This window comes from Schistosoma mansoni (assembly GCF_000237925.1).
Source record: "Schistosoma mansoni, WGS project CABG00000000 data, supercontig 0182, strain Puerto Rico, whole genome shotgun sequence".
Lineage (NCBI taxonomy): Eukaryota > Metazoa > Platyhelminthes > Trematoda > Strigeidida > Schistosomatidae > Schistosoma > Schistosoma mansoni.
Window position 1 is genome coordinate 347,703 of NW_017386066.1, and position 22,079 is coordinate 369,781.

General features: G+C 37.7%; 1 protein-coding gene across 1 annotated transcript in view; it reads right to left on the reverse strand.

Annotated features, from left to right (window-relative positions):
* The window catches only part of Smp_143420 (actin bundling/missing in metastasis-related), a gene marked incomplete at both ends in the record, with an annotated part of 59,945 nt that extends 38,198 nt beyond the window's left edge, over positions 1–21,747 (reverse strand). Inside the window, 3 exons of the mRNA XM_018794987.1 lie at positions 4,556–4,724; positions 5,925–6,083; positions 21,716–21,747. Coding sequence (XP_018647014.1) covers positions 4,556–4,724; positions 5,925–6,083; positions 21,716–21,747 — 360 coding nt within the window. The remainder of the gene's footprint in view (positions 1–4,555; positions 4,725–5,924; positions 6,084–21,715) is intronic.
* Positions 21,748–22,079: the final 332 nt, after the last annotated feature.

The following is a 22,079-nucleotide window of genomic DNA, read 5'->3' on the forward strand; positions in this document are numbered from 1 at the left end:
ATCAGTTGAAGTTAGACATTAACACCGTTGGATGCCAGCTCAGTGGTCTATCGGTTAAGGGCTTCGGCTCGAGACTGGTAGGTCCTGGGTTCGAATCTCGCGAGAGCGGGTTCGTGGATGCGCACTACTGAGGAGTCCCATAATAGGACGAAACGGCCGTCCAGTGTTTCCAGGTTTTCCATGGTGGTCTAGCTTCAATTGACTCACGCTTTCAACTATAATAAATACTAAATCTCCACAAAACCCCTTCTGATAATTAATATAATCATATGCTCACTAGTGACTTCGAGAAGTATATCTAGGAGCTCTAGTGAGAAGTAGTGACCAGTAGAGTTCAAAACCACGTCTGTTGTGAGATAGGAACTCACTGAAGACAATTGGTGAATGGTTGCTCAACTTCGTGGATCAGTTGAAGTTAGACATTAACACCGTTGGATGCCAGCTCAGTGGTCTATCGGTTAAGGGCTTCGGCTCGAGACTGGTAGGTCCTGGGTTCGAATCTCGCGAGAGCGGGTTCGTGGATGCGCACTACTGAGGAGTCCCATAATAGGACGAAACGGCCGTCCAGGTTTTCCATGGTGGTCTAGCTTCAATTGACTCACGCTTTCAACTATGATATATATATATATATATATATATATATATATATATATCCATAATCCTCTATTGCTAAACATATAATCGAAACAGGTCATAAGATTGATCTAAACTCGGCTTTTGTTGTGCTGTTTAAAAGTGTAAAAGGGCGTATACTAAGGTTTATTGAAGCCTTAGCCATACGAAAATTCAAACCCCCTTTGTGTATTCAAAAACAGTTTGTTCTCTCTTTAAACCTACCCTGGTAATATATGCTTATTATCCAAAGTGATTAGGTGTCAAATTGTTTTCACATTATTTTATCATTATTATCCTTGTCTATTCTTACCCCTATTTCTAGTCTAGTTGGCCATTTATTTTTATATATAAATGTTCTCAACAAGTATATTATGTGTGATCAGATTGTTCGAAATGTATTGAGCTAATATATCACATAGTTCTGATAATCTTCGTCTTCTCATTACATTATCGAAATTTATCAAAGGGACTAATTGCTTTAAATATATATATATATATATATATAATCAATGCCATCTCATCTTGGAGGAGCACATATTAACAGTAATAAGTGTGGTATAATAATAGCTACATATTGATGGGGATGGTATAACTGTGATAATGACAAAATCATAGTCCCACAGAGAATAAGCACACTTATTTCGAATTACCTTTTAGAAATTAGTTGTTCACAGATAAACATATATTATATACACACATACAAAACTAGAAGTGCCTAGACAAATTTTTATATAAACAGCCTCTATGAAAAGTCAGTGTTCCCAATACTTCTCCTCTGACTAATAAAATAAAGATAAATGCTAAAACCTTACAAACACACAAATGTACTACTTACTAAACCTACAAGTTGTTATACACCCAGAAACTATAGTTATTTAAAGGTAAACAGATAATCACTGAGTATATGTATACACATTACATGGAAGGATTAAGGCAATTCAATTGATATCTAAAATAACACACAAGCATGAATACATACAGAAATAGATGTGAAACAAATGCCCTTCATTATCGAAAAGCATAAAATATACAAACTTGGGAGATAACTTGCTTTTTATTACTAATTAGAAAAAAAAAGACAGAATGAACATGTGAACAAATGTACGACTAGTGTTCTCTATGCATATTATTATGCTAACAGTAAAGATGTTCCTTTCATTTTTTTTCTCCTTTTATCAGGAAAAAGAAGACAAACGTTTGTAGAAATTTTTTTCGAAGTGTAAGAAAAAACTGAAGATTTTAATCAAACCGATCGATAAGTTATCGAAAAAGAATTAAATCTATGTTGAACATTAGATGCTTTCGAGATAATTAATTTCAAAATATGGTATAAAAAAATGAGGAAATGATAGGGATTAAACAATTACCAGAACGCTAAGTAAAAGGTATTTAATATAATGGAAGAATAAATCAGTTTATCTCAAACTCAACTGTAGCTATTGCATGAATAAAGTAACTGTCGAGATTGAATATCGCGATGATCCGATTGCAAAATACCAGCTGGAACACTCGTTTCTTTAGTCACTACCAATCATTTTTAATAGTTCGGTTGGGGGGTGACTGGATTCGAAAATTTCGGCCTTATAAACATAATACCCCACCTTGCCTCATGGATCTCTGCTGACGGTGATAATACCCTTTCAATCTGGAGCCAAAACAGAGAAGTACTGGCGAAAAGGTCATAAGTGACCAGCCTCAAGCAGTTGTCCATTGAGCTCCGTGGTCACGCTGTTGTTATTATTATTAGTATTATTATTATTTAAACAAAACCATAGGTACAAGGAGGCACCAAATAGATATGCGCCACATAAATCATTCGACTTGTGTGAGGGCTGGAATATTGTCCGGGTGCTCAAACTGAAGCAACTGCTTTTCTTAAAATCATCAAACGTTAATATTAAAGAATGGTGATATTTTAAAACCATTTGAAGAAAACAGACAAGTTAATTTACGTCCCAATAAAAACGTGTCGGCTTAAATTATCAAATTCTTTTTGTAACAACTTACAATGAATTCATTACCCAGTAACATATCTAAATACTAGACCTCCGTCTCTTGATCATTAGGAATTTGCTTTAACTGTACTTACAATCAAATATTTACTACATACAATTTCTCCAAAAATAATATGTGTATTACATTTGAAAAGAACTTCGGAAACTCAGGAATAAAAAAGGTAGATCTTTAAAAAATTATTAAAATTTTTTCTTCCCTCCGAGAGAGTAACTGAACATATTACCATGGCAATTTTTACTGACAATTATGCATTTATTTATTGACCTTACTTCAATATTTATCAAACATCCATTTATCCACTTGATATTTAATGAAAAATTCAAAACTGGAAAACTGTTGAAAGTAATTAACAGTAACTTTTCTGTTTGTTACTTTAATTTTATAGACGTATCTATTGAATGAGCATTTACTGAATAAACCGGACCCTTGTGAAATTTGCCAACTGTTTTACCAAATAGACGTTTATGTACCTGACTTTAAGGCGCTAATTTGTTTGAAAGCTAATGATACTGTTCGGCTGAAAAAAACTGAATTAGGTTGAGAGACATGCGAACCTTTAAAAGTGGGAGTTGTCAAAAATTAGACCACCGAAGAATTCTCATATGGTAGAGGATAAGGAGATTGTTTCGCTACAAAACTGGGAAGGCAGAAAAGAACGCCTAGAAATAAAACAGCCTTGGGGTTTAGAGTAAAAAAGTTTGGAAATCCTGGTTCGAAACAAACGGCGCCCATAGAGTGTTAAATGAAAGGATGGCATAGAAATGTAAGATGATCATCGGATAACAGGGGATTGAGTTTTCTTATATTGCTCTACTCTTTTGTATACAACAACTTTAGATTGAAGACCCAAAGATGGTGCTCTAAGTAAACCGTTTGTCTTAGTTTCAGAATATGAACAATATCTCAAACACACTAGTGATGATAACATATGACAAATAAAATCAAACAGTAACGAACTGATGTTGATAAAAGTGTTTATAATTTGCAATATTACAAATGACAAAATACATTTAGAAGGCTTACATAAAATCATCTGCCAGCTATATGATGGGGATCAGTTTTACTGACGGCGAGAATAGTCGAACTTAAAAACGTTAATCTATAAGATAGACTACCTGATTCAGCCTCCAAATGCCTTGGTACGGCCGAGAGTGGGGAAAGTCAGCTCTCCCTCTCGAAATGCTCTCACATGGCCACGCGTATATAGACTCTGTCAGGGAAGTCTTATTCGTGGCGGAGTTGTTGTTTACAAAATTGAGAGGACGAAAAGCGAATGTCCGGTGCTTTAACCGGGTTGGTGGATACGACGAGTCCACCTAGGGGAGTTGGAAAACCACAATTCCAAACCAGTAGTGCACATGGGCTCCAGCATCCTGAGGGAACAAATGGTATATGAACCAATTGTTAGTCACCGACTACCATAGGACTGCATCTGCTTACGATGCCCCACTGCCTTGAGGATCAGACTTTTAGGTCAAAGGCTTCGGGTGTGGCCTCCTAAGAAAACCACCTGCTTCAGTTTGGGCACCCGGGCAGTACCACAGCCCTCACACAAGTCTAATGGGACGACAATTACTTCACAAAATACTATGCTCGCTTCGATTAGAATTCAGACAATTCACATTCACTTGATAACACTCATTTTCATTATTATAACTATTATCATAATTACTTTTTTATATACTAGGTCACTTATCTTCCTCTATTCTTACTTCATGTACTCCCGTTTTTCAACTTACGCAGCAGCTCACCCATGGTGGAAACTCTGTTCTACCTAGTCGATCTCCAGTCACTGTCTGGTCGAAAGTAAATGCTCCCACCGAATACGTATACTGAACCGGTCTTTCCGAAACCAGCAAATAAGATACATGAGAACAACTAGGCGAAACTCGATAAAAAAGTGAGCAGACATTTTTGTACTAACTTTTCGACGAGAACGCTTGGAAAGCTTTTCTAGCTCACATGTTGCTCTCTGAAGTTCACTTTTTGCTCGACGCCACTCTTTCCCATTTTCTCGATCCAACTGAGCCACTGAACGTTTCCATTCTTCAAGACGATCGACAAGCGGGGCAGTTAAGCACTCAGTGAGTTGGCTAGATTAAAAACAAGGTAGAATAATCTCGTGAAAAGCAGTCAGAGGAATTTGTTTCAAGTAGCAAATAAGGAAACATAAGCCCGAAACCCTACTATGGATAATACCAGTAACAAACCCGGGTAAAGGAAGATTGGGAATGTGGTTAAAACCTTGATCCCACAAAAAACCTTACTAAAAAACGTTAACCTGGAAAATTTACTAAAACCATTTAGACTTAACCGTATGGTTCAAAGGGTCTTCGCAGAAGAGAGTTATGACGTCTCATAGTGATATTCTTCGTGAGCCGAGAGCTCGATGCACCAATTAACAACTAGAGCAAAAATTATTGAGTGTCCGGACACAGTAGGAAAAGTGTACAGTAGAGTTGTCTGGAGATTCCTAGTCGACATCTAATGCCCCATAAGAGGTAACAGATTTAAGTAAGTAAGCAAACAGGGAACCTAAAGATTGTGCAGATGATTCAACAGCTTTTATATAATAACTACAGTATTCCAATACGTAACTGTGGGCAAATTGTTGTATGGTGGCGTTAAGCGCAACTGATGCAACGTACCAGTGTGGCAAAATCTTTGATTGTAGAACAGAGTAAACGCGAATATGTGCGGCACTATCTGACTCCTTTGTGTCCCAAATAGATGGTATTGACATTTGTTGAAATGCATAAAAATTCCAGCCGGCTGTTCCCAACTAACTAACATGACGTAAAATGCACCACTATGTTTGGACTTCATGTAGTGGCCAGTTCGTGAAAATGACCACTTTCTTGTGGTTATAAAATGAACTTTACTGTTCAACGTTAGACCAATTTGACAAACCAGGCTTTACACATCACCAGGAACACACCAATGTTTGAAACACTACCACTTTTCCAATTGACTAGGACTAAGCATTGGGTTTGAGAGTCATTTTAAACAAATATACGCAAAGATTATTTCATTAGATTTTTAATTAAAAAGTTTGTACAATAAAATCTCTAGAAATTGCAATATGTATTTAGTTTCCTTTCATATTTTAGCATCATGTATTTGAGTAAACATAGTTTGACTCATTTTTCGGTTACCAAATGCATTTCTTGAATAATAAACCTTGGATAAAGGTTGGAAGCAACCATGAAGTGATATAAAATACACCCAAGTGGACTTTCGGTTGACAAATGAACAAAATAAAAGGTTTGACTTAAAGTCAATAGCAAACTTACCTGTTAAAGGTGCGTAATCTAGATTCCAGTCCCCGTTCGCGCAAACAGAATCGAGTCATTGAAGAACCCAAGTCCTTTAAACCACAGTTGCTGCCATATGCACAATCAGCAATTTTTTGGAATGCTTCTAGAAACCCACCGATGCACTGAATCACAGTTCTCCATAAAAAGACAAAAATACGTTATGATTATTTGATCGGAGTGACTGGTTCCTCATATAGGTTGAAATACGCTACAGTAATAATTACACAATGCCCCGAATGATAAACCGGATGGATCAGTGTGACCTAACTGGTAAGAGGGTGTTTTGTTCTTTGGAGCCAAACCCAAAACAGAGGGCACGAATATTCCCACCGCCTGAATTTGACCAAATAATCTAGAATAATCTGTCATTTAGTGATTTATAGCTATATTATGACCCTCTAAATACTGATTAAACTGAATAGCAAAACTTTTGTACGTATCTTTTGGGGAAAATACAATACAAACTTCTCTAAGACGATATTTTAAGAACAACAAGTGAACTACTCGGCCACTGGTACGTGTGCTCCCAAATGCTCTCACAAGGCCACGCATATACAGCCTCTACCAAGTAAGTCCTACTCACTGCCTCCTCGTAGCATTACTGTTGTTTACGAAATTGAAAGGACGAAAAGCGAATGTCCGGCGCTTTAACCGGGTTGGGTTTTTTTTATTTATTTTATTTATTTAAACACATAAATATTGGTACAAAAAGCACCAGATAAATATGCGCCTCACAAATCTCATTCGATTTGTGTGAGGGCTGTGATACTGCCCAGGTGCCCAAACTGAAGCAGGTGGTCTTCTTAGGGGGCCGCCCTCAAGCCTTTGACCTAAAGGTCTGATCCACAAGGCAGTGTAGCAATGTTAAGAGATGCAGACTCATGATAGCCGGTGACCAACAATAGGTTCATACGCCATTCGTTCCATCAGGATCCTGGAGCCCATGTGCACCACTGGTTTGGAATTGTGGTTTTCCAACTCCCCTAGGTGGACTCTCCATGTCCACCAACCTGGTTAAAGCGCCGGACATTCGCTCTTCGTCCTCTCACTTTCGTAAACAACACCCCCGCCACGAGAAGGCAGTGAGTAGGACTTCCCTGGCAGAGGCTATATATTCGCGTGGCCATGTGAGAGCATTCCGAGGAGAGAGGACTCTCCCCACTCTCGGCTGTACCAGGGCATTTGGGGGCTAACCGGGTTGGTGGATACGACGAGTCCACCTAGGGGAGTTGGAAAACCACAATTCCAAACCAGTAGTGCACATGGGCTCCAGCATCCTGAGGGAACAAATGGTATATGAACCAATTGTTAGTCACCGACTACCATAGGACTGCATCTGCTTACGATGCCCCACTGCCTTGAGGATCAGACTTTTAGGTCAAAGGCTTCGGGTGTGGCCTTCTAAGAAAACCACCCACTTCAGTTTGGGCACCTGGGCAATATCACAACCCTCGCACAAATCCAATGAGATTTGTGCGGCGCATATATACTTGGTGTCCTCTTGTACTAATATGTGTTTAAATAAATAAATAAACTGGTACGTAACCCGACTGCTATAATCAACATTTATGGCGAAATGTTAGGGCGGTTTTGAATAAACCCTTCTAAGCTAAATTTTTGATTGTTGTAAAATTATATTAGCCAACAAGTGCCAATTTAATAGCTAGAAACGAGAAATTAAGTGATAAAAGTAGACTACAAATCGTTTGACCGAGAACAATACATTCTACTTACGCCACAAATTTGTAGGCGTATTGTTCAAGATCATAAACGAGAAGGATTCTATTCTAGCATCTGTATTCATTTTGATTAACACATTGGAAACTCAAAAAATCTGAGCATTCTGAATTTTATGGCATAAAATGCATTTTACGTAAATTTATATTTACATATTTATTGACAACTTACTTTAGAGAAGCACTAAGCTTTGAAGTTTTGTTTATCATATCCTCCCATAATCCTATGGAATTCTGTAACAAAAGTAATATTGTGTTTTTTTATCACCTTCAAACCCGCGAGCTGAGAATTGAAATTAAGAGAACATGAAGGAAATTTGCAGAGATGATCCTGCCTTATTCTTTCCTACAAAACACATGCAACCATAAAATATGATAGTAAAATTGTCTGATTTATTCTTATTTCTGTCTAAATTCGGATGCGTACCCAAAACTAAAGAAACTAACCATGACTACAACCAAAAGACCGCATTAAGTCTGTCTCAAAATCAGCGCTTTAATGAGTTAAGTTATATTAGCATATTGCGTTACGATTTCGTCAGAAAATGGAAATGATATCAGGAACTGTAAACAGACTGAAAGTTCTCCATTAAAATTATACACCTCTCCCAGACCACATATGATAACTGGATAAGGTTTATTTTGAAATATAAATACCATTAGCTGTTCTTTACTAAATATGCGATTTCTCGCCTTCCGAGACAAAAATAAGCATGGTAAGCTTCTCGGAATTTAATTTCGACCTGCTAACTTAAGTATGCCAGCTTATTAGAGAACAGCTTTTGTCTCTGTGAATTCAGAGCCATTCGGAAAATTGACTTCATTTTTCATACACAATGTATCAGAGCCTTTCACCTAATTTTCGAAAGTTACAAAGCCTGTTTTTATTTGAATGGTTAGAACCCCATGAATGAAGACGTAGCTGTAAATAAATCCCTAAAATAAATAGTTTTGTAAGTCTTTGGCATTGGTGCTGACCTCGTTGGTTTCACCGCACACATCCTAGCTGAAGGCACTCAGCCACTCATCCGAACCAGATCATTGGTTTGTACTACGTACCACGCATCCCACGCAACTGCAGGTTATCTTAGACTAAACGCTTCTCAACGTTTCGATAGCTTTCCAAATATATCTTCGAACTCCATCCCTTCTTTTCTTTATTTGGCTGAGATGGTATACTTCTACTATGAAGGTGTTACGTGTAAAAGCGTTGTCAAACTCCGTATACTTGTGACGTCTTTATTGGCGTGATCGATGTAAACTGGCACACTGTTGGAGCAGTGAAATGTCACCCAACCCTAGCCAAATTATCCGGCAGTTGGGTCACTGAGTATCGAACAGATCACCGATCCCTGTCAAATTCAAATTCAAATATTTACGTAGCCACGCCCTTTGTGTTGTAGTCTTCAAAGCAGCCATATTACTTTGATACATTGAAGGTGTAAGCCACGTTAGATACTAACCGCGAGTTGTGACTTCAAAGTTATCTGGCTCATCACACCGTTCCCGGACAACTAGAGCAGGAGTCCAATCACTCAACGGGGGTCATCTAAGTTAATGATCAACAACACCAAACAATAAACTGTGAATATAGTCCCTGTTAGGACATCAGATATCTCTTTTTGTCTTTTTTACATGTAGCCATATTATTTTTGTATCTTCGGATATTTTTCCCACCCATTTGTACACCTTATCTTAATAAGTCGGAACAGAAACCTAATCCGCTTAAGATTCAAACTCTTTCGCCTCCTACTTTTCTGTCTCGACAAACTCGAAGCCTGGTTCTGCTACACAGTGTGACAGACCCACCTGCACAAAATAACGCGCAGCAGTGAAAGCACTAAAGCGCCGTTTTAAAAGGTACGTCACCCCTAGCATGTTCAAAACAATTATGTCTCTAAAACTAACAACAATTTAAAAAGGCTATCCTTAAACGTGGAAACATAAACAATAGACAAGGGTTAGACCAGTTCTTTCACAACATCGAGCTGCAACACGGCTCAGCAACAAACTGTTTTTATTTATGCGAGAGGTTAGTGGACAACGAGCTTTTGACGAGGGCCTATTTAGACAGCTCTCTTTGTCCAAGTTCCCCCAAACAGTTGTAGATAGTCCTCTGCTCATTTCAAAATAACGCTGTAGACGAACTGGCTGCACCTGCCGATCGCTTACTCCAAATCACTAGAACTGCCATCATCGAAAATGATTCCATCAAACCAAATAGTCCATCGACACAAAATTACTTTACTGACGTCTGTCATACTCTCATTCGTTATCTATTATTCGTCATAATCATAGACGATCACAGACTCCTCTAAGAAGCTCGTCGTAAGAAAGATGTGTCTCTAGACTGCTAGAGACGGATGATATCGATTGATGTTGATGCAACAATAGGTATGGTAAGTCTTCTACAAATTGCAGAAACCCCTGCAATTTCCCAATTTCTTATTTGTCCAACACGCAGAACCTTGGGGAAACCTCATCGCCAGCACGTGTTGGTGACAACCTGCATGAACCAGCCTTCGAATTACAGTCGGCGAATACAAAGACGATCTCCACCAACGGTGAAAGATATTATCTTAACGTGAGTTTACGCAAACGCCATCACTGGATTTTCGTCGTTGTAGATGTTCCTCTACCGATCATCGGTATAGACCTGCTGCAATACCATAATCTACCCATCGACCCGAGCGAACAGAGGTTAGTAGACGGAAATACTCAATTACCTGCTTGTAAAATTTCATTTTATGGTTTCAGGTTATCCCGAATCACTTCTGAAGTTTACAAAATAAGGTGTGGTGTTGGGAGGCAAAAGCAGAATAGATTGAAAAGGCAAAAACGATAGACAACAGTAGAAAACTGATCAGAGTTATTCAGGAAACGACTACCGAAATTCCGGTTGTTGGTGAGGCCATTTCAGGAAAAGAGGACATCATTATTCACTCTCAATCCAAGAGATTGAGCCGATGAGCAGAACACTTTACGGAACAGTTCAACTGGTCTTTAGCCACACCTCAGTTACCCACTATATCTAAGCAACCTGAACGGCAAACTGGTGTAAGTCTGTCAACTCTTATTGATGTCCAAAAAATGTAAGTAATCTGAAGCGAGGGAATGCAGTAGTGAATGATGCGATGACCCCTACGATTTCCAAGGACAGTGGTTCAGTTTTAGCAGTTGGAATAAGATCTTATGTGGAGCCTGGGGGCTAAACGTGTTACCTTCTGACTGTTACCGATCGCTGATGGTTCTAGTATATAAGAAAAGACAAAAATCCTAACGTGACAATGACAGAGGAGTCAGATTAACTAATATAACGTCTAAAGTATTAACCTCAATCACACTTAAACATCTAACTAGAGCTCATGAGAAGAAAACGCGATAAAAGCAGACTGGTTCAGATCTGAACGCTTCCCCCCTTTTTATTTAACTTTGTCGCGGGTATGCTTTTAGAAGAAACATTTTCGCTGTATGACTTGCCAGGCATTCATCTCTACCAGGTGATTCACTTGTTGACTTGTAATTCTTAGATGGTATAATTCTGTTTGATGACGATGCTGACAGAATAGTCTTCTGATTACACTAAGCGACAGTTCAAGCATGTTTGGGATGCGGTTCACTCACTCCAGATGCGATATATTACTTGAGGATTGGCTTGCTTCATTGCCTAGATTATTGATAGGGAGTGAAGTAATTGACCCCATGGATCGTTTCACATATCTTGGGAGTCTCATCAGTACTGATGTTCAGGTGAACGTCGAAATCTCGTCACTGGTTCAGAAAGCTCGACTGGTTTTCACAACATGCGTCACCTTGGGAACAGAGGAAAAATCCGTCTTCAAACCAAAAGGCAAGGTTACTGCACAGCATTTCACCCTGTTTCACTTTGTGGATGTGAGACACGGCGAGTAGTTGAAGTCCTGTAAAGTAGACACTGGGAGGGGAATTAACGTCCCATTCGTGTAAACAAGGAAAACGGGAAGCTTACAATAAAAAGAAATCAAATTCAAAGTATTTCCCTTACTTAAAATGAGTTCCAATTGAGTTATGTTAATGACTAGTTTTAAGGAATTAAAATTCTTTTCGTGTAAGTTAAAATATTAAACTACCTCTTAATTGCGATTTTAGACTTTCGGTTTAACCCAATCCAGAAATACGTTTTCATGGAATTGATACTTTTCAACAAGATTGTTATGAGTCAGAGGTACTTTTGTTATATGATTGTCAACCTCGGTTGGATTGCATTGTCAAAGATATTTTAATTAATCCAGATATTACTACGACCTTAGAATCATATTACAAACAGTGAAAGTTAAGGCAATCACTCTGTAGATAGTGTAACGACCAGACTTCAAATATCTGTTCATGCTCAGAAAACGGTTTAATATATTCAAGATTGTTCCAGTTCATTCCCACTACAATTCCCTATATATGTTACTAAGCCCTTCATAAAAGCAAATTTATCGGAAATCCCATGTGCCTAAATAATGCGACTTGTCAGCCATACATTTTTAATTTTCCCTGATTCTAAATGACAAACCAAAGAGTAAAAACGACTCCCAATTACAGTCGTCAGGTGCATGAGAATCGTGATCAATATTCCTAAAAAAATTGGAATAAATTCGATCCTCATGAATCCAGTCAAATATACAAATGTTCCTAACAGAGACTCATAAAGCAACAATAAGGATTGCACCATGCCGTAACCTTGATTCTTGTCAAGAAAGAACATATTGTCAACATGCCGGTATCATAACGAAACGAAATGACAAAGGCTAATTGTAACTAAATTCAAATGATAAATCCTTAGCCAAACAAGATTAGATGTAAAAAATACAGCTACAGACGTCCTGGACAAAAATTAACAAACAAAAATAGAAGGAGATATTAAGAACGAATAGCAATACTGTCAAATATGACAATTTACGAGAATTCCAAAAGAATCATTTCGTTACAACGGGATATTTCAACCATGTTACCAGTATAAACATACTTTATTTTGGGCTAGACCAAAGTTTGCTTTCGGTTACTATTCACTTAGAGATGATAGGCGGACGAAAAAACACTCATGTAAGTGGTCATGGACACTAAAGTAAATTTCATTCAAATCCTTTGATGTATTCGGATTTAACCAAACAGAAGTCACGGATGTTCAAATTTTTGATCAAGATTATTGTCTCCAAGTTGTAGTTCCTGTTCTTTACAGTCCAACGATATGATTGGTTGATCAATCATCCGAAATGGACACTGTCGGGTAGATTATTGGGTGAAAAGTGTTTTGTTTTATTGACTAGGTTTTTCCATGTGTTTCATGTGCTCAGTGTTTGGTCGGTCACATATGACCCCACCATACTCAGCCCCATAATACGTTATGCAAGCTGTTGACACCCTCGGGCGCTGTTTTGGGTAAGCAGTGAGTAGAATAGAGAGGGGAATATCCCTGCATTTAACCATTTCTGAAGCAATCAGATACAAAGCATCTTTTCTACGGGGAAAATTGTCCTCGATTTGTTGTTTAACCGTTACACGTCCGATTTAAGTTATCATTCGTTTCACATATACTTACATACTCACCCCAGTTCATCTGTAGACCTGGAACCATGTTTAACAGAAACATGTTGGATGTATCCGATGTGTTTTTCTCCCGAACTATAAGTCTTTATATACTATAGATATGATAGGAATGACGTGGCTGCTTACACAGTTGCATAATTCGAAGACCACTCCACCTAGATTGTCAGGTTTTTCCGATCTTATAGCCCATTTCAACCAGCCTCAGAGTGATATTCTAATGAGAACAAAAGGAAGAGACAGCAAATATGGTAGGACTAAGGTATTACACGTGAATATTCAACATCGTTAGTTTACCTGTCAATGTAAGTCATTTCTGTTCTCGACGTTTTGGAATAAATCGCCAATCACTTATACTTAGAATCACAAGTCAAACAGTTTTGCATTGAAATGATATTCTAAAATTCAGACTTCGAACATGCATATGGAAATGATTGAATGACCACAAGATATGTTCGAAAGACATTTCTAAAACTCTCAGACTTGGCACTCGACACACTGGAGAAAACAGCAGAGTAGACATCTGACCAAACACGTCATGAGTAACCCTGTGAACTCAATATCAGCACCACCTCGGAAACTATGGTCTCCGAATTTATGGATTACAGAATCTTCACACTCAAATTCTGCATTAATCTACTTACCAGATCAACAAGGTTGGGGTTAGCAGAACAGATAGTGGTTATCAACGAGTAATTCATCCTTTAATACTATCGAATATTTAGGTCTTTAAATGTGAAGTAATATATTCTGTATGTATGAAAGTCATCAACAAACTCGTTGAGAATTCCATCTAGACGGAATTTTGTCTTCAGGGCCGTGTCATTTAGGAATTCACTTCGCTAAAATATCAACTATCGGTTATACTCTTGATTTTCAAGCAATTAGCTAATTCCCGTACAACCACGAATATATCAGAGCCATAGTACAGCAAGCAATCTTTATTTTCGGTTATTAATAGATTATGGCTGGTCGCAAGAATCAATCGATTATGGATACTCCCGTCCTTTAACCTCCCACATAAACAATCTACTTTACTCTAAACTACACCAGCATTGTGTTTTAGTAATATGCGTTATATGTTCATTTAGACTGCAGCTGTGGTTTTATTCACCATTGAATTTCTATTGACCTTCCCTTTGCTATACACCTAACCGAACAACTACATAACATTTATCCTAATCTTCATTTAAATCACATAAGACAAAACTACACTCCTTTTGCAAAGGATTCCTCGAATTAATCATATAGGTCCGTTCTCAGAAGGGGAACACATTGATAGCTGAGGTAAACTGCTCTCTTTCTCAGCGAATCTGTTTAAGGACTAATCTAAATCACGTTCGGTCAAGTTTAAGTGTCTGAGGTCCTCGTTCCAGTCACTTTTACCATCCGGAGAAATGTTGATATCCACCAGCTTCGTCTGTAGGCGTGTAGGTTGACATCTTTAGTACTGATTTAGGAACTAACCTATGGTCCATGTTCAAAGACGTTGGAGATCTCCCATATATTGGAGTTTCATGAAAACTTACTACAGTTAGTGGTAATTGTTGCCGCATCAGCACACCAACACATATGCTACTTAGTAACAGGCAAGTGGTAAGACACCAGAAACAATGTAACTTTTTGTTTGTGTTATTACAAAGTGTATATGAATAGGTTATTAGGAAGTCACTCAAGTAGCCAATTTAAGCAGAGGTTGCTGGTGGGCGACAGAGGAATTGAGGATGCACGTTCTGTCCCCTTTGAGACTCACCACTCTGATGTACCTGAATCTCAGATTCTACGTCTACTCTGGGACTAACTAACTGCAGTCCTAAACGTCAATCGGAAGATTCAAAAGACCAACTAAAAATCATTTCCGATCACTTTGTTTCTATATGTCATACAAAATCATCATATCACAAAGAGACCATAAAAGTCGAAAAGACTTTATAAAGCTTGTTACCCCTCATAAAGGAGCATAGGCCGTCCACCAGTACTCTTCATCCAACTCTATCCTGAGCAGTCCTCTCCAGTTTCAACTCATCTTATGGATGTCTGCTTTTCGTAATGTATGTCCTATCTATCTTTATCGCTTTTTCCTAAATTCCTCTTCAGATGGTTTGTTCTCTCCCACATTAGGCTGTTTCTGATGGTATTCGATCAACGGACATTGAGAATCATACCTAATCATATGGTTTCAGATAATAAAAACACTGGATCAAGGTACTATTTTATTACACTGATATAATAACTAAACTATCACGTATTCAGTCAAACATGAATTGAAAATGAACTTTGGAGCCTACAACAAAAATTAACACTAAGTAGACGGATGTTTCAGGGTTGCAATTTTTAATATAATCAGACAGCTCGGATCCATTGGTGTTACAGACTTTCAATATTTCCGAATCACCTAAAACAACAACATCCATTTCCTTAATCAACATTGCAAATAGTCGTCAGTAAGTATTGTCATTAATTGACAATCATGTAATGTGATTGATAAAACTGATGGAACTATTAACTAACTCGATCGATAAACTGACTTATGAATACCACTAAACGGTGTTGTTTTATCATGGTTATCTTTATCTAACAATGATGATTTCAGTATGTTTATCTATTACCTGCTCATTTATTATCATTTTTTGCTTTATTCAATATTATATTTTGGATATAATATAAAATTCGCAGTACAAAGTATTTCAGCGACTTTCCGTTTCTTATTTCTTAATCGATATTGGCGACAAATATTATGTGATTGCCTGTTTGATATCAGCATTTCAGAAGTTGACATCTGAATAATACCCATTCTTTTCAATCCATATTGCCAGCAATCACGATATCTCCGATTGTACAGTTTTGTAACTTGTACAGAGAAGTGTCATAAGCATCTCATAGACGCACCTGATATGATAATTTAGAACAAACAAGGAATCAAGCAACTTGTTGAAATATCAAGATGGCAGGAACAGATAGCCCAGATATTCAAGCAACCCGTCTTAGTGAACATCTTGAGACCTTGACAGTTTAATCGGATGTTTATTTGCACAATCATGCATGCGAATCATCAATAAAAACGGTCGAGCGAATCTCCTGTAAACTAAAAACACCACAGTCAAGCTTAACCCAAAACAGACTAAGGTTCAAGCCATTATTATAGACCTGAGTTAGGAGCTGTACTCACCTTGATTACAACTTATGCCTACCTGATAATTACATGAGCGGCACTCACTGTTTATCATCTTGTAAAGATTGATTTAGCCGAAAACATTGTAAAACACCATATCACAGTTATTTGTGACACATAAACTCAGTTGGTCTCAAAGCCTTAAAATCACTCAAGCTTATAGGAAACGATCTCCATAGTATCTTGAAACTGATGCTTGTAACTGACTTGTAAACATCACCAGCAGTATGTATGAATATCAATAACTGGTTTATTGAACATCAGAACATTGGGTCTACATCAAGTCTCTCACAGATGTATAGTAGGTGTCGTGTCGCGGCCGACTATGATCACCACTACATGAAAACTATGTGCCAGTTGCTAAGTTAGATCCCTCTGAACGCCAAATATCAGAAAACAGTTGAAGGTTGTAGTAACATATATTTGTTGGCGATCTCATGGTATCAAAACAATACCGAGATCGTGCCAAAGTTTACAAGCAAGACTACTGAGCGTGCACGAGTTCGTGCAAGGTCACAAAGAAACAGAAATGTTTCTTTTTGATGCACTTAAATAAACAGGTACAATAAGACAATCACTGTTACAATTGGTTATAATAATAATTGTTTCCATCATACCAATCGTGTTCTCTCCATAAAAATGGGTCACTGTAGATGCACTCACGTTCGAATAACTAACGTCAGCTATCCGTCCGAAATGCACATAATTATCGCTTCTTATGTAATGGAAAAAGTTTTGATAACCACTCGTAGGTATCAATTGTTTTATTTAATCCTATCACGTTTCAGAGATATTGAGGTCGAGAAAATCTCTTCACAACTAAGTAAATCGGATTAAACTGTACAAAATAACCAGAACACTATTTGAATTCTTCCTCTCGAGGTTATACTTTTGCTCCTTCAGTTAGCCTATTACTGCAATTAGGAATCAACTAATATGGACAACATACCGCCATACATTTGACTGACTTTCTAGTTTAAGCCGAAGATAATACCGAAACCAACATTGGAAAGTATTATTGTTTTCCTATCCTTTAGCACAAAATACTCATTATGCCATAGGTTTAGCTATTAACCAATGGTTATTTCTTTGCGTATAAATGTAACTTGTTCAAATATATATACTAAATCATTCTTCATTATCATAATCTCACTTTACTTGATGTTTAAAAAGTGTTCACGTGGATTTTCATTTTAAGCGTGTTAAGCATTAAATCAGACATTCTGAAGTTACTACAATTAGTTCTCTATCAGTCTGCGCTGCCTTTTTGAATTATCTTTCAGCTTATTCATACCCGAAGGATTTTATTGTTCTCTTGATAACCTCTGGCGCGACAATTCTACTGAATTTGATATCGAACCGACGTCACGATGATTCTGGTGGGAGAGTAATGTAGTTGCACTAGTTCCTAACCAAACCATAATTGAAGCCAAGGATATAGTTGCTGGAAACATTTATATTCAACATGTAACACAATAGGAAGTTTTGCAGTGTTGAATGCAGGATGGCTTGGCTCAGCCTTGCAGGCGTGGTCATTCTTGTGTAATACATACCTTTCCACAATCAATATATTCTTCTAGCCAATATGTGTTCTTCCCAATTGTCAAGCGTCATATTGCCGAGTGTCATGATACGACGAGTCGGTTTAGACAATGATGTAACTTTCACGTAGGATCTTATAGACTAGGTAGTCACATCATGACAAATCGATAAGTTTAGGATTACGTCCATTGTTAGAGTAGCACTGATATAGAACCAGACTATTATTCTACATAGACAATTATTTATAAATTTCAGCTCCGAACAGTAGAACTATCTTGACGTTTGTATTGGAGATTCTGAATTTAATGTGGGTTTACAGTTGTTTGAGTTCCATTTATCATCCAACTGTGGAAATGCTACCCTTGCTTTGTCAATCCTTGCATTTGCATCTGCATCAGATTCTCCTTGTTCATCGATGATGCTGTCCAGGTGAAAGTTTCCGCCTCTTCCAGAGTTTCCTCATCAAGTGTGGTTAAGTTGATGTTCTCCGTGTTGAATTTGAGGGTCTTGCTCTTTCCTTTGTGTATATTAAGGCCTACTACTGCAGAGACTGCTGCTACACTACTTGTCTTAATCTGAATTTGTTCGTGTGTACGGGATAAAAGGGTCAGGTCATCTACGAAGTCGAAATAATCTAGTCGCATCCGAGATGTCAATTGTACTACGCTCTTCTCCCCAGATGTCGAGGTTTTCATAATTCTGTGGACCACCAGAAGAATGGGGAAGAAAGAGTGAGCAGACTTATCTGACCCCTCTACTTACTTGGAATGCGTCTGTCAGCTGTCCTTCATGCACTACTTTATAGTGTAATCCGTTATACGAGTTCCGGATGATGTTGACGATTTTCTCAAGTGCACCGTAGTGTTGAGGAGGGTTCCATAAGATCCTTCTATCCGCACTGTCAAAAGCCTTTTCAAAGTCAATGAAGTTGATGTATAATGACGAGTTCCATTCAATTGATTGTTCAACACTTATCCATGGTGTCGCGATTCGGTTTGTGAACGATCGATCCAAATGGAATCCGATCAGTTGTCAAAACCCTTCTTTGGATTTCGATTCCATAAGACTAATATACAGTCAGATGTTAATGTCAATAGGCAGTTTAACAAATGAGAGATACATAATCGAATATGCTGAGGCACTTCACTTGTCTCGGATTTTTCAGCAGTTGTTAAAAGAAAAAGCTCGCACAATCTTTGTCAAATGTGTGCTACTTATTACACATATACAGGTTGTCCATTTGAAAATTAAAGAATTTGCATGCTGGATATTAGTACGAAAGTAAACATAGTTTACAAAAGAAGAAGATACTCGCACATTGCATTTATTTTAGGTATTTGGAACTTACCCAGCTAACACATATGCAGAGGTCGCTTCAAAGAACTGTTAGTATGTAGTGAAATGAAAAAACCTATCCTTGTTGACCCTACAAGCTGAAATATTTTTTATTACATTTCGAGTCACACTGTTATTAAAACGTCAACACTTAGTATTACGAATACTCTTACATCTATATTATGCTATTGTGCATCACATAACTACATATTACTTGATTTTAAGTTCTATGTAGTTCATAATGTGCAAAGTATGTAGTGAAGTGACATTTGTGGAAAGGTCTGTAGGTTTTGCTTCGATGTCCGGTAGATTGAATGAAGCTGGTCTATTCAAGTGTTCCTCAAAGTGTTCCATATATCTGTTCCTCTGTTTTTGAATCTCATTGATTGGCTTTCCTTCTTTATCCTCGACTGGTCTTTTTCTTTTACTGGAAAGGATGACCCAGGACAGGGTTCGGTGGAGAACGCTGGTGGGCGACCTTAGGCTTCTCCATGAGGGATAACAGGCGTAAGTTTTATAAATTATAAGGAAATAATAACTCGTTGGTTTTTGTACTTAATCTTGAACCTTCGACAGATAATAGGTGATGTGAGTATGAATCGCCTGATTAACAACACAAAAGATTGGAAATCTTGATAATAACATTGTGTTGGTTTCACCATGTGCTTGTGTTATGTCAATTTAAACTGAGTTAACTCATACAGAAAATTATAGAAAGTATTTCTGTATCAAACTAATTAAAAGCTCCAAATATAATGAATGCTAGCTTAAAAAGCCATTTACTCCTGGTATTACAGAACAATACAAAAAGTGTGTTCTTTGGTCAAATATATATTTGTAAACAAAAACCATGTTATGTGGGTCCAAACAACTAATAAGAGGTCCAGTAAACACTTATATTTCAGGCTACCCCAAATGCTCTGATGATACGGGGTCTATGGGATTCCCATCCCATAAGTACATCTCACGCTTTTTTGGACAGTATCAGAGCAACTCTCTGAGTGTACGGAGCATTTCGTTCCGAGTACAGCAGTATTTCTCCCGAATCTATTTTTTACTTTCCAGAATGGTTCTAATGAGTTTCACTGATTGCGAGAACCGTCAAGTTGTATCTCCCCATTCCAATAGCTATTTGGTTAGTCTTTCCTGTCTCCCGTATTGTCCGAACATTCCATGTACCTATATTAGTTGTTGATCTGATTGATGGAAGGGAAGTCGGCCTCGTGACCTCCGAAGAATCGCGACTTTCATCATGAGGAATCATAATTCTTCCTTAAACTCGGAGTGCAGAGTTTAAATGATTTAATTTGTTTATTCTGGTTAGCTTTGTTCTTAGCAAGATTGTTTTCTACCGGATGGTATGTTGACTTCGTGCCAAACCTTCCTCCTTTATTCGAGCTTGGGACTGGAAATAGCCCTACAAGATTTACAGGGGGAGTTCGAATGAACTGGCATTGATTTAATAGAACATCTGCCAATGGAATTGATGTGGCAGTTTTGTTGACATATGCTGTAAATTCTGCGCATTCTGTAATTTTTCCAGGTTCATTATCATTATGAACAAGGACAATATGTATCGATGACTAGAATGTTTCATTCCGGTTTAATTTTTAACCAGTTTCATGAATTTTGATGGTACAGTGATTCCCATTTCCTCGTTTCAGTATTTGTATGCCTTTCATAAATCTTATTCAATACACTTCCAAACATTTCTTCCTAATTTTTCAGCACAATTGGAAATTACGGTGATATTTGCTATGCTTGCATACCCATTAAACAAGAATAGGCAGCCAGTTGTCGCTATATCTAAGTAGTTATTAGAAGCGCTTTTGAATGGAGATCTCATTAGAATTGGTCTTTTTACCTTCATTAAGTCGCAAAGCAACAAAAGAGGCTTTCAAGATCTTGTAGTGACTGGCTTGTCTTGATAAGAACACGATTGGAGTAACAGAAACAATTATTATTAATGTAACCAATTGTACCAGAGATTGTTTTACTGTATTTGTTTAACTGTATCAGACTCACTTCTTGTTCCGCTAACCGCCTTGTTCGGTTCGAACTTTCTTACGTTCTGCCCATTTTGCCTGTACTCGTTGGCACGTCTCGGTATTCTTTCGATAACACGAGATCGCCAATAAATATACTTTATCTGGATTAATTAAAGCCTTCTGATTTACGAGTTATCAAAGGAACCAAGTCGTTGCTGGGCGCGTAATCGAATTGTGGTAGTGATCATAGTCCGTCCTCGACTCGACCCTACTACAATCTGATCGTATGATATATTATGCAGCAAGGGGAGTAATTTGGGCACAAGCTGATCAGTCATATTTAAAAACAACAGGATTCCACCATCCAAAAGAGGAAAATAACAAATGTAATGCCCACATAAAATAAGGAAGAAAATAACTTACTTCTGGCTATAATCTCTCTGTTCCAACTGCATATTACTGGTTGATTCTTAAGCGTTTACAATCGGCTGCGATAGTCTCATGCAGTCTTAACCTCTGGTTGGAAAATTGCACGAAACCAAATATGAATATCTTATTAGTCTTTAGTGATAACACTGCAATTCCCAAAGAGTTTTAGTGGCTAAAAGTACATGGCTCAGTATCCTAACAGTTCCTTAACATCTATATGAAATGTTTAATCTAGCCCTCGGTTAGGCGGTCTAGTAACCTCATATTCGTTCATCCCTGTCAATAATAAAGTATATGATTCCTTTCACTTATCACCTTTGTTTGTCTTTTGTCTTAAGAGGGTTTGTCATGAGTATTG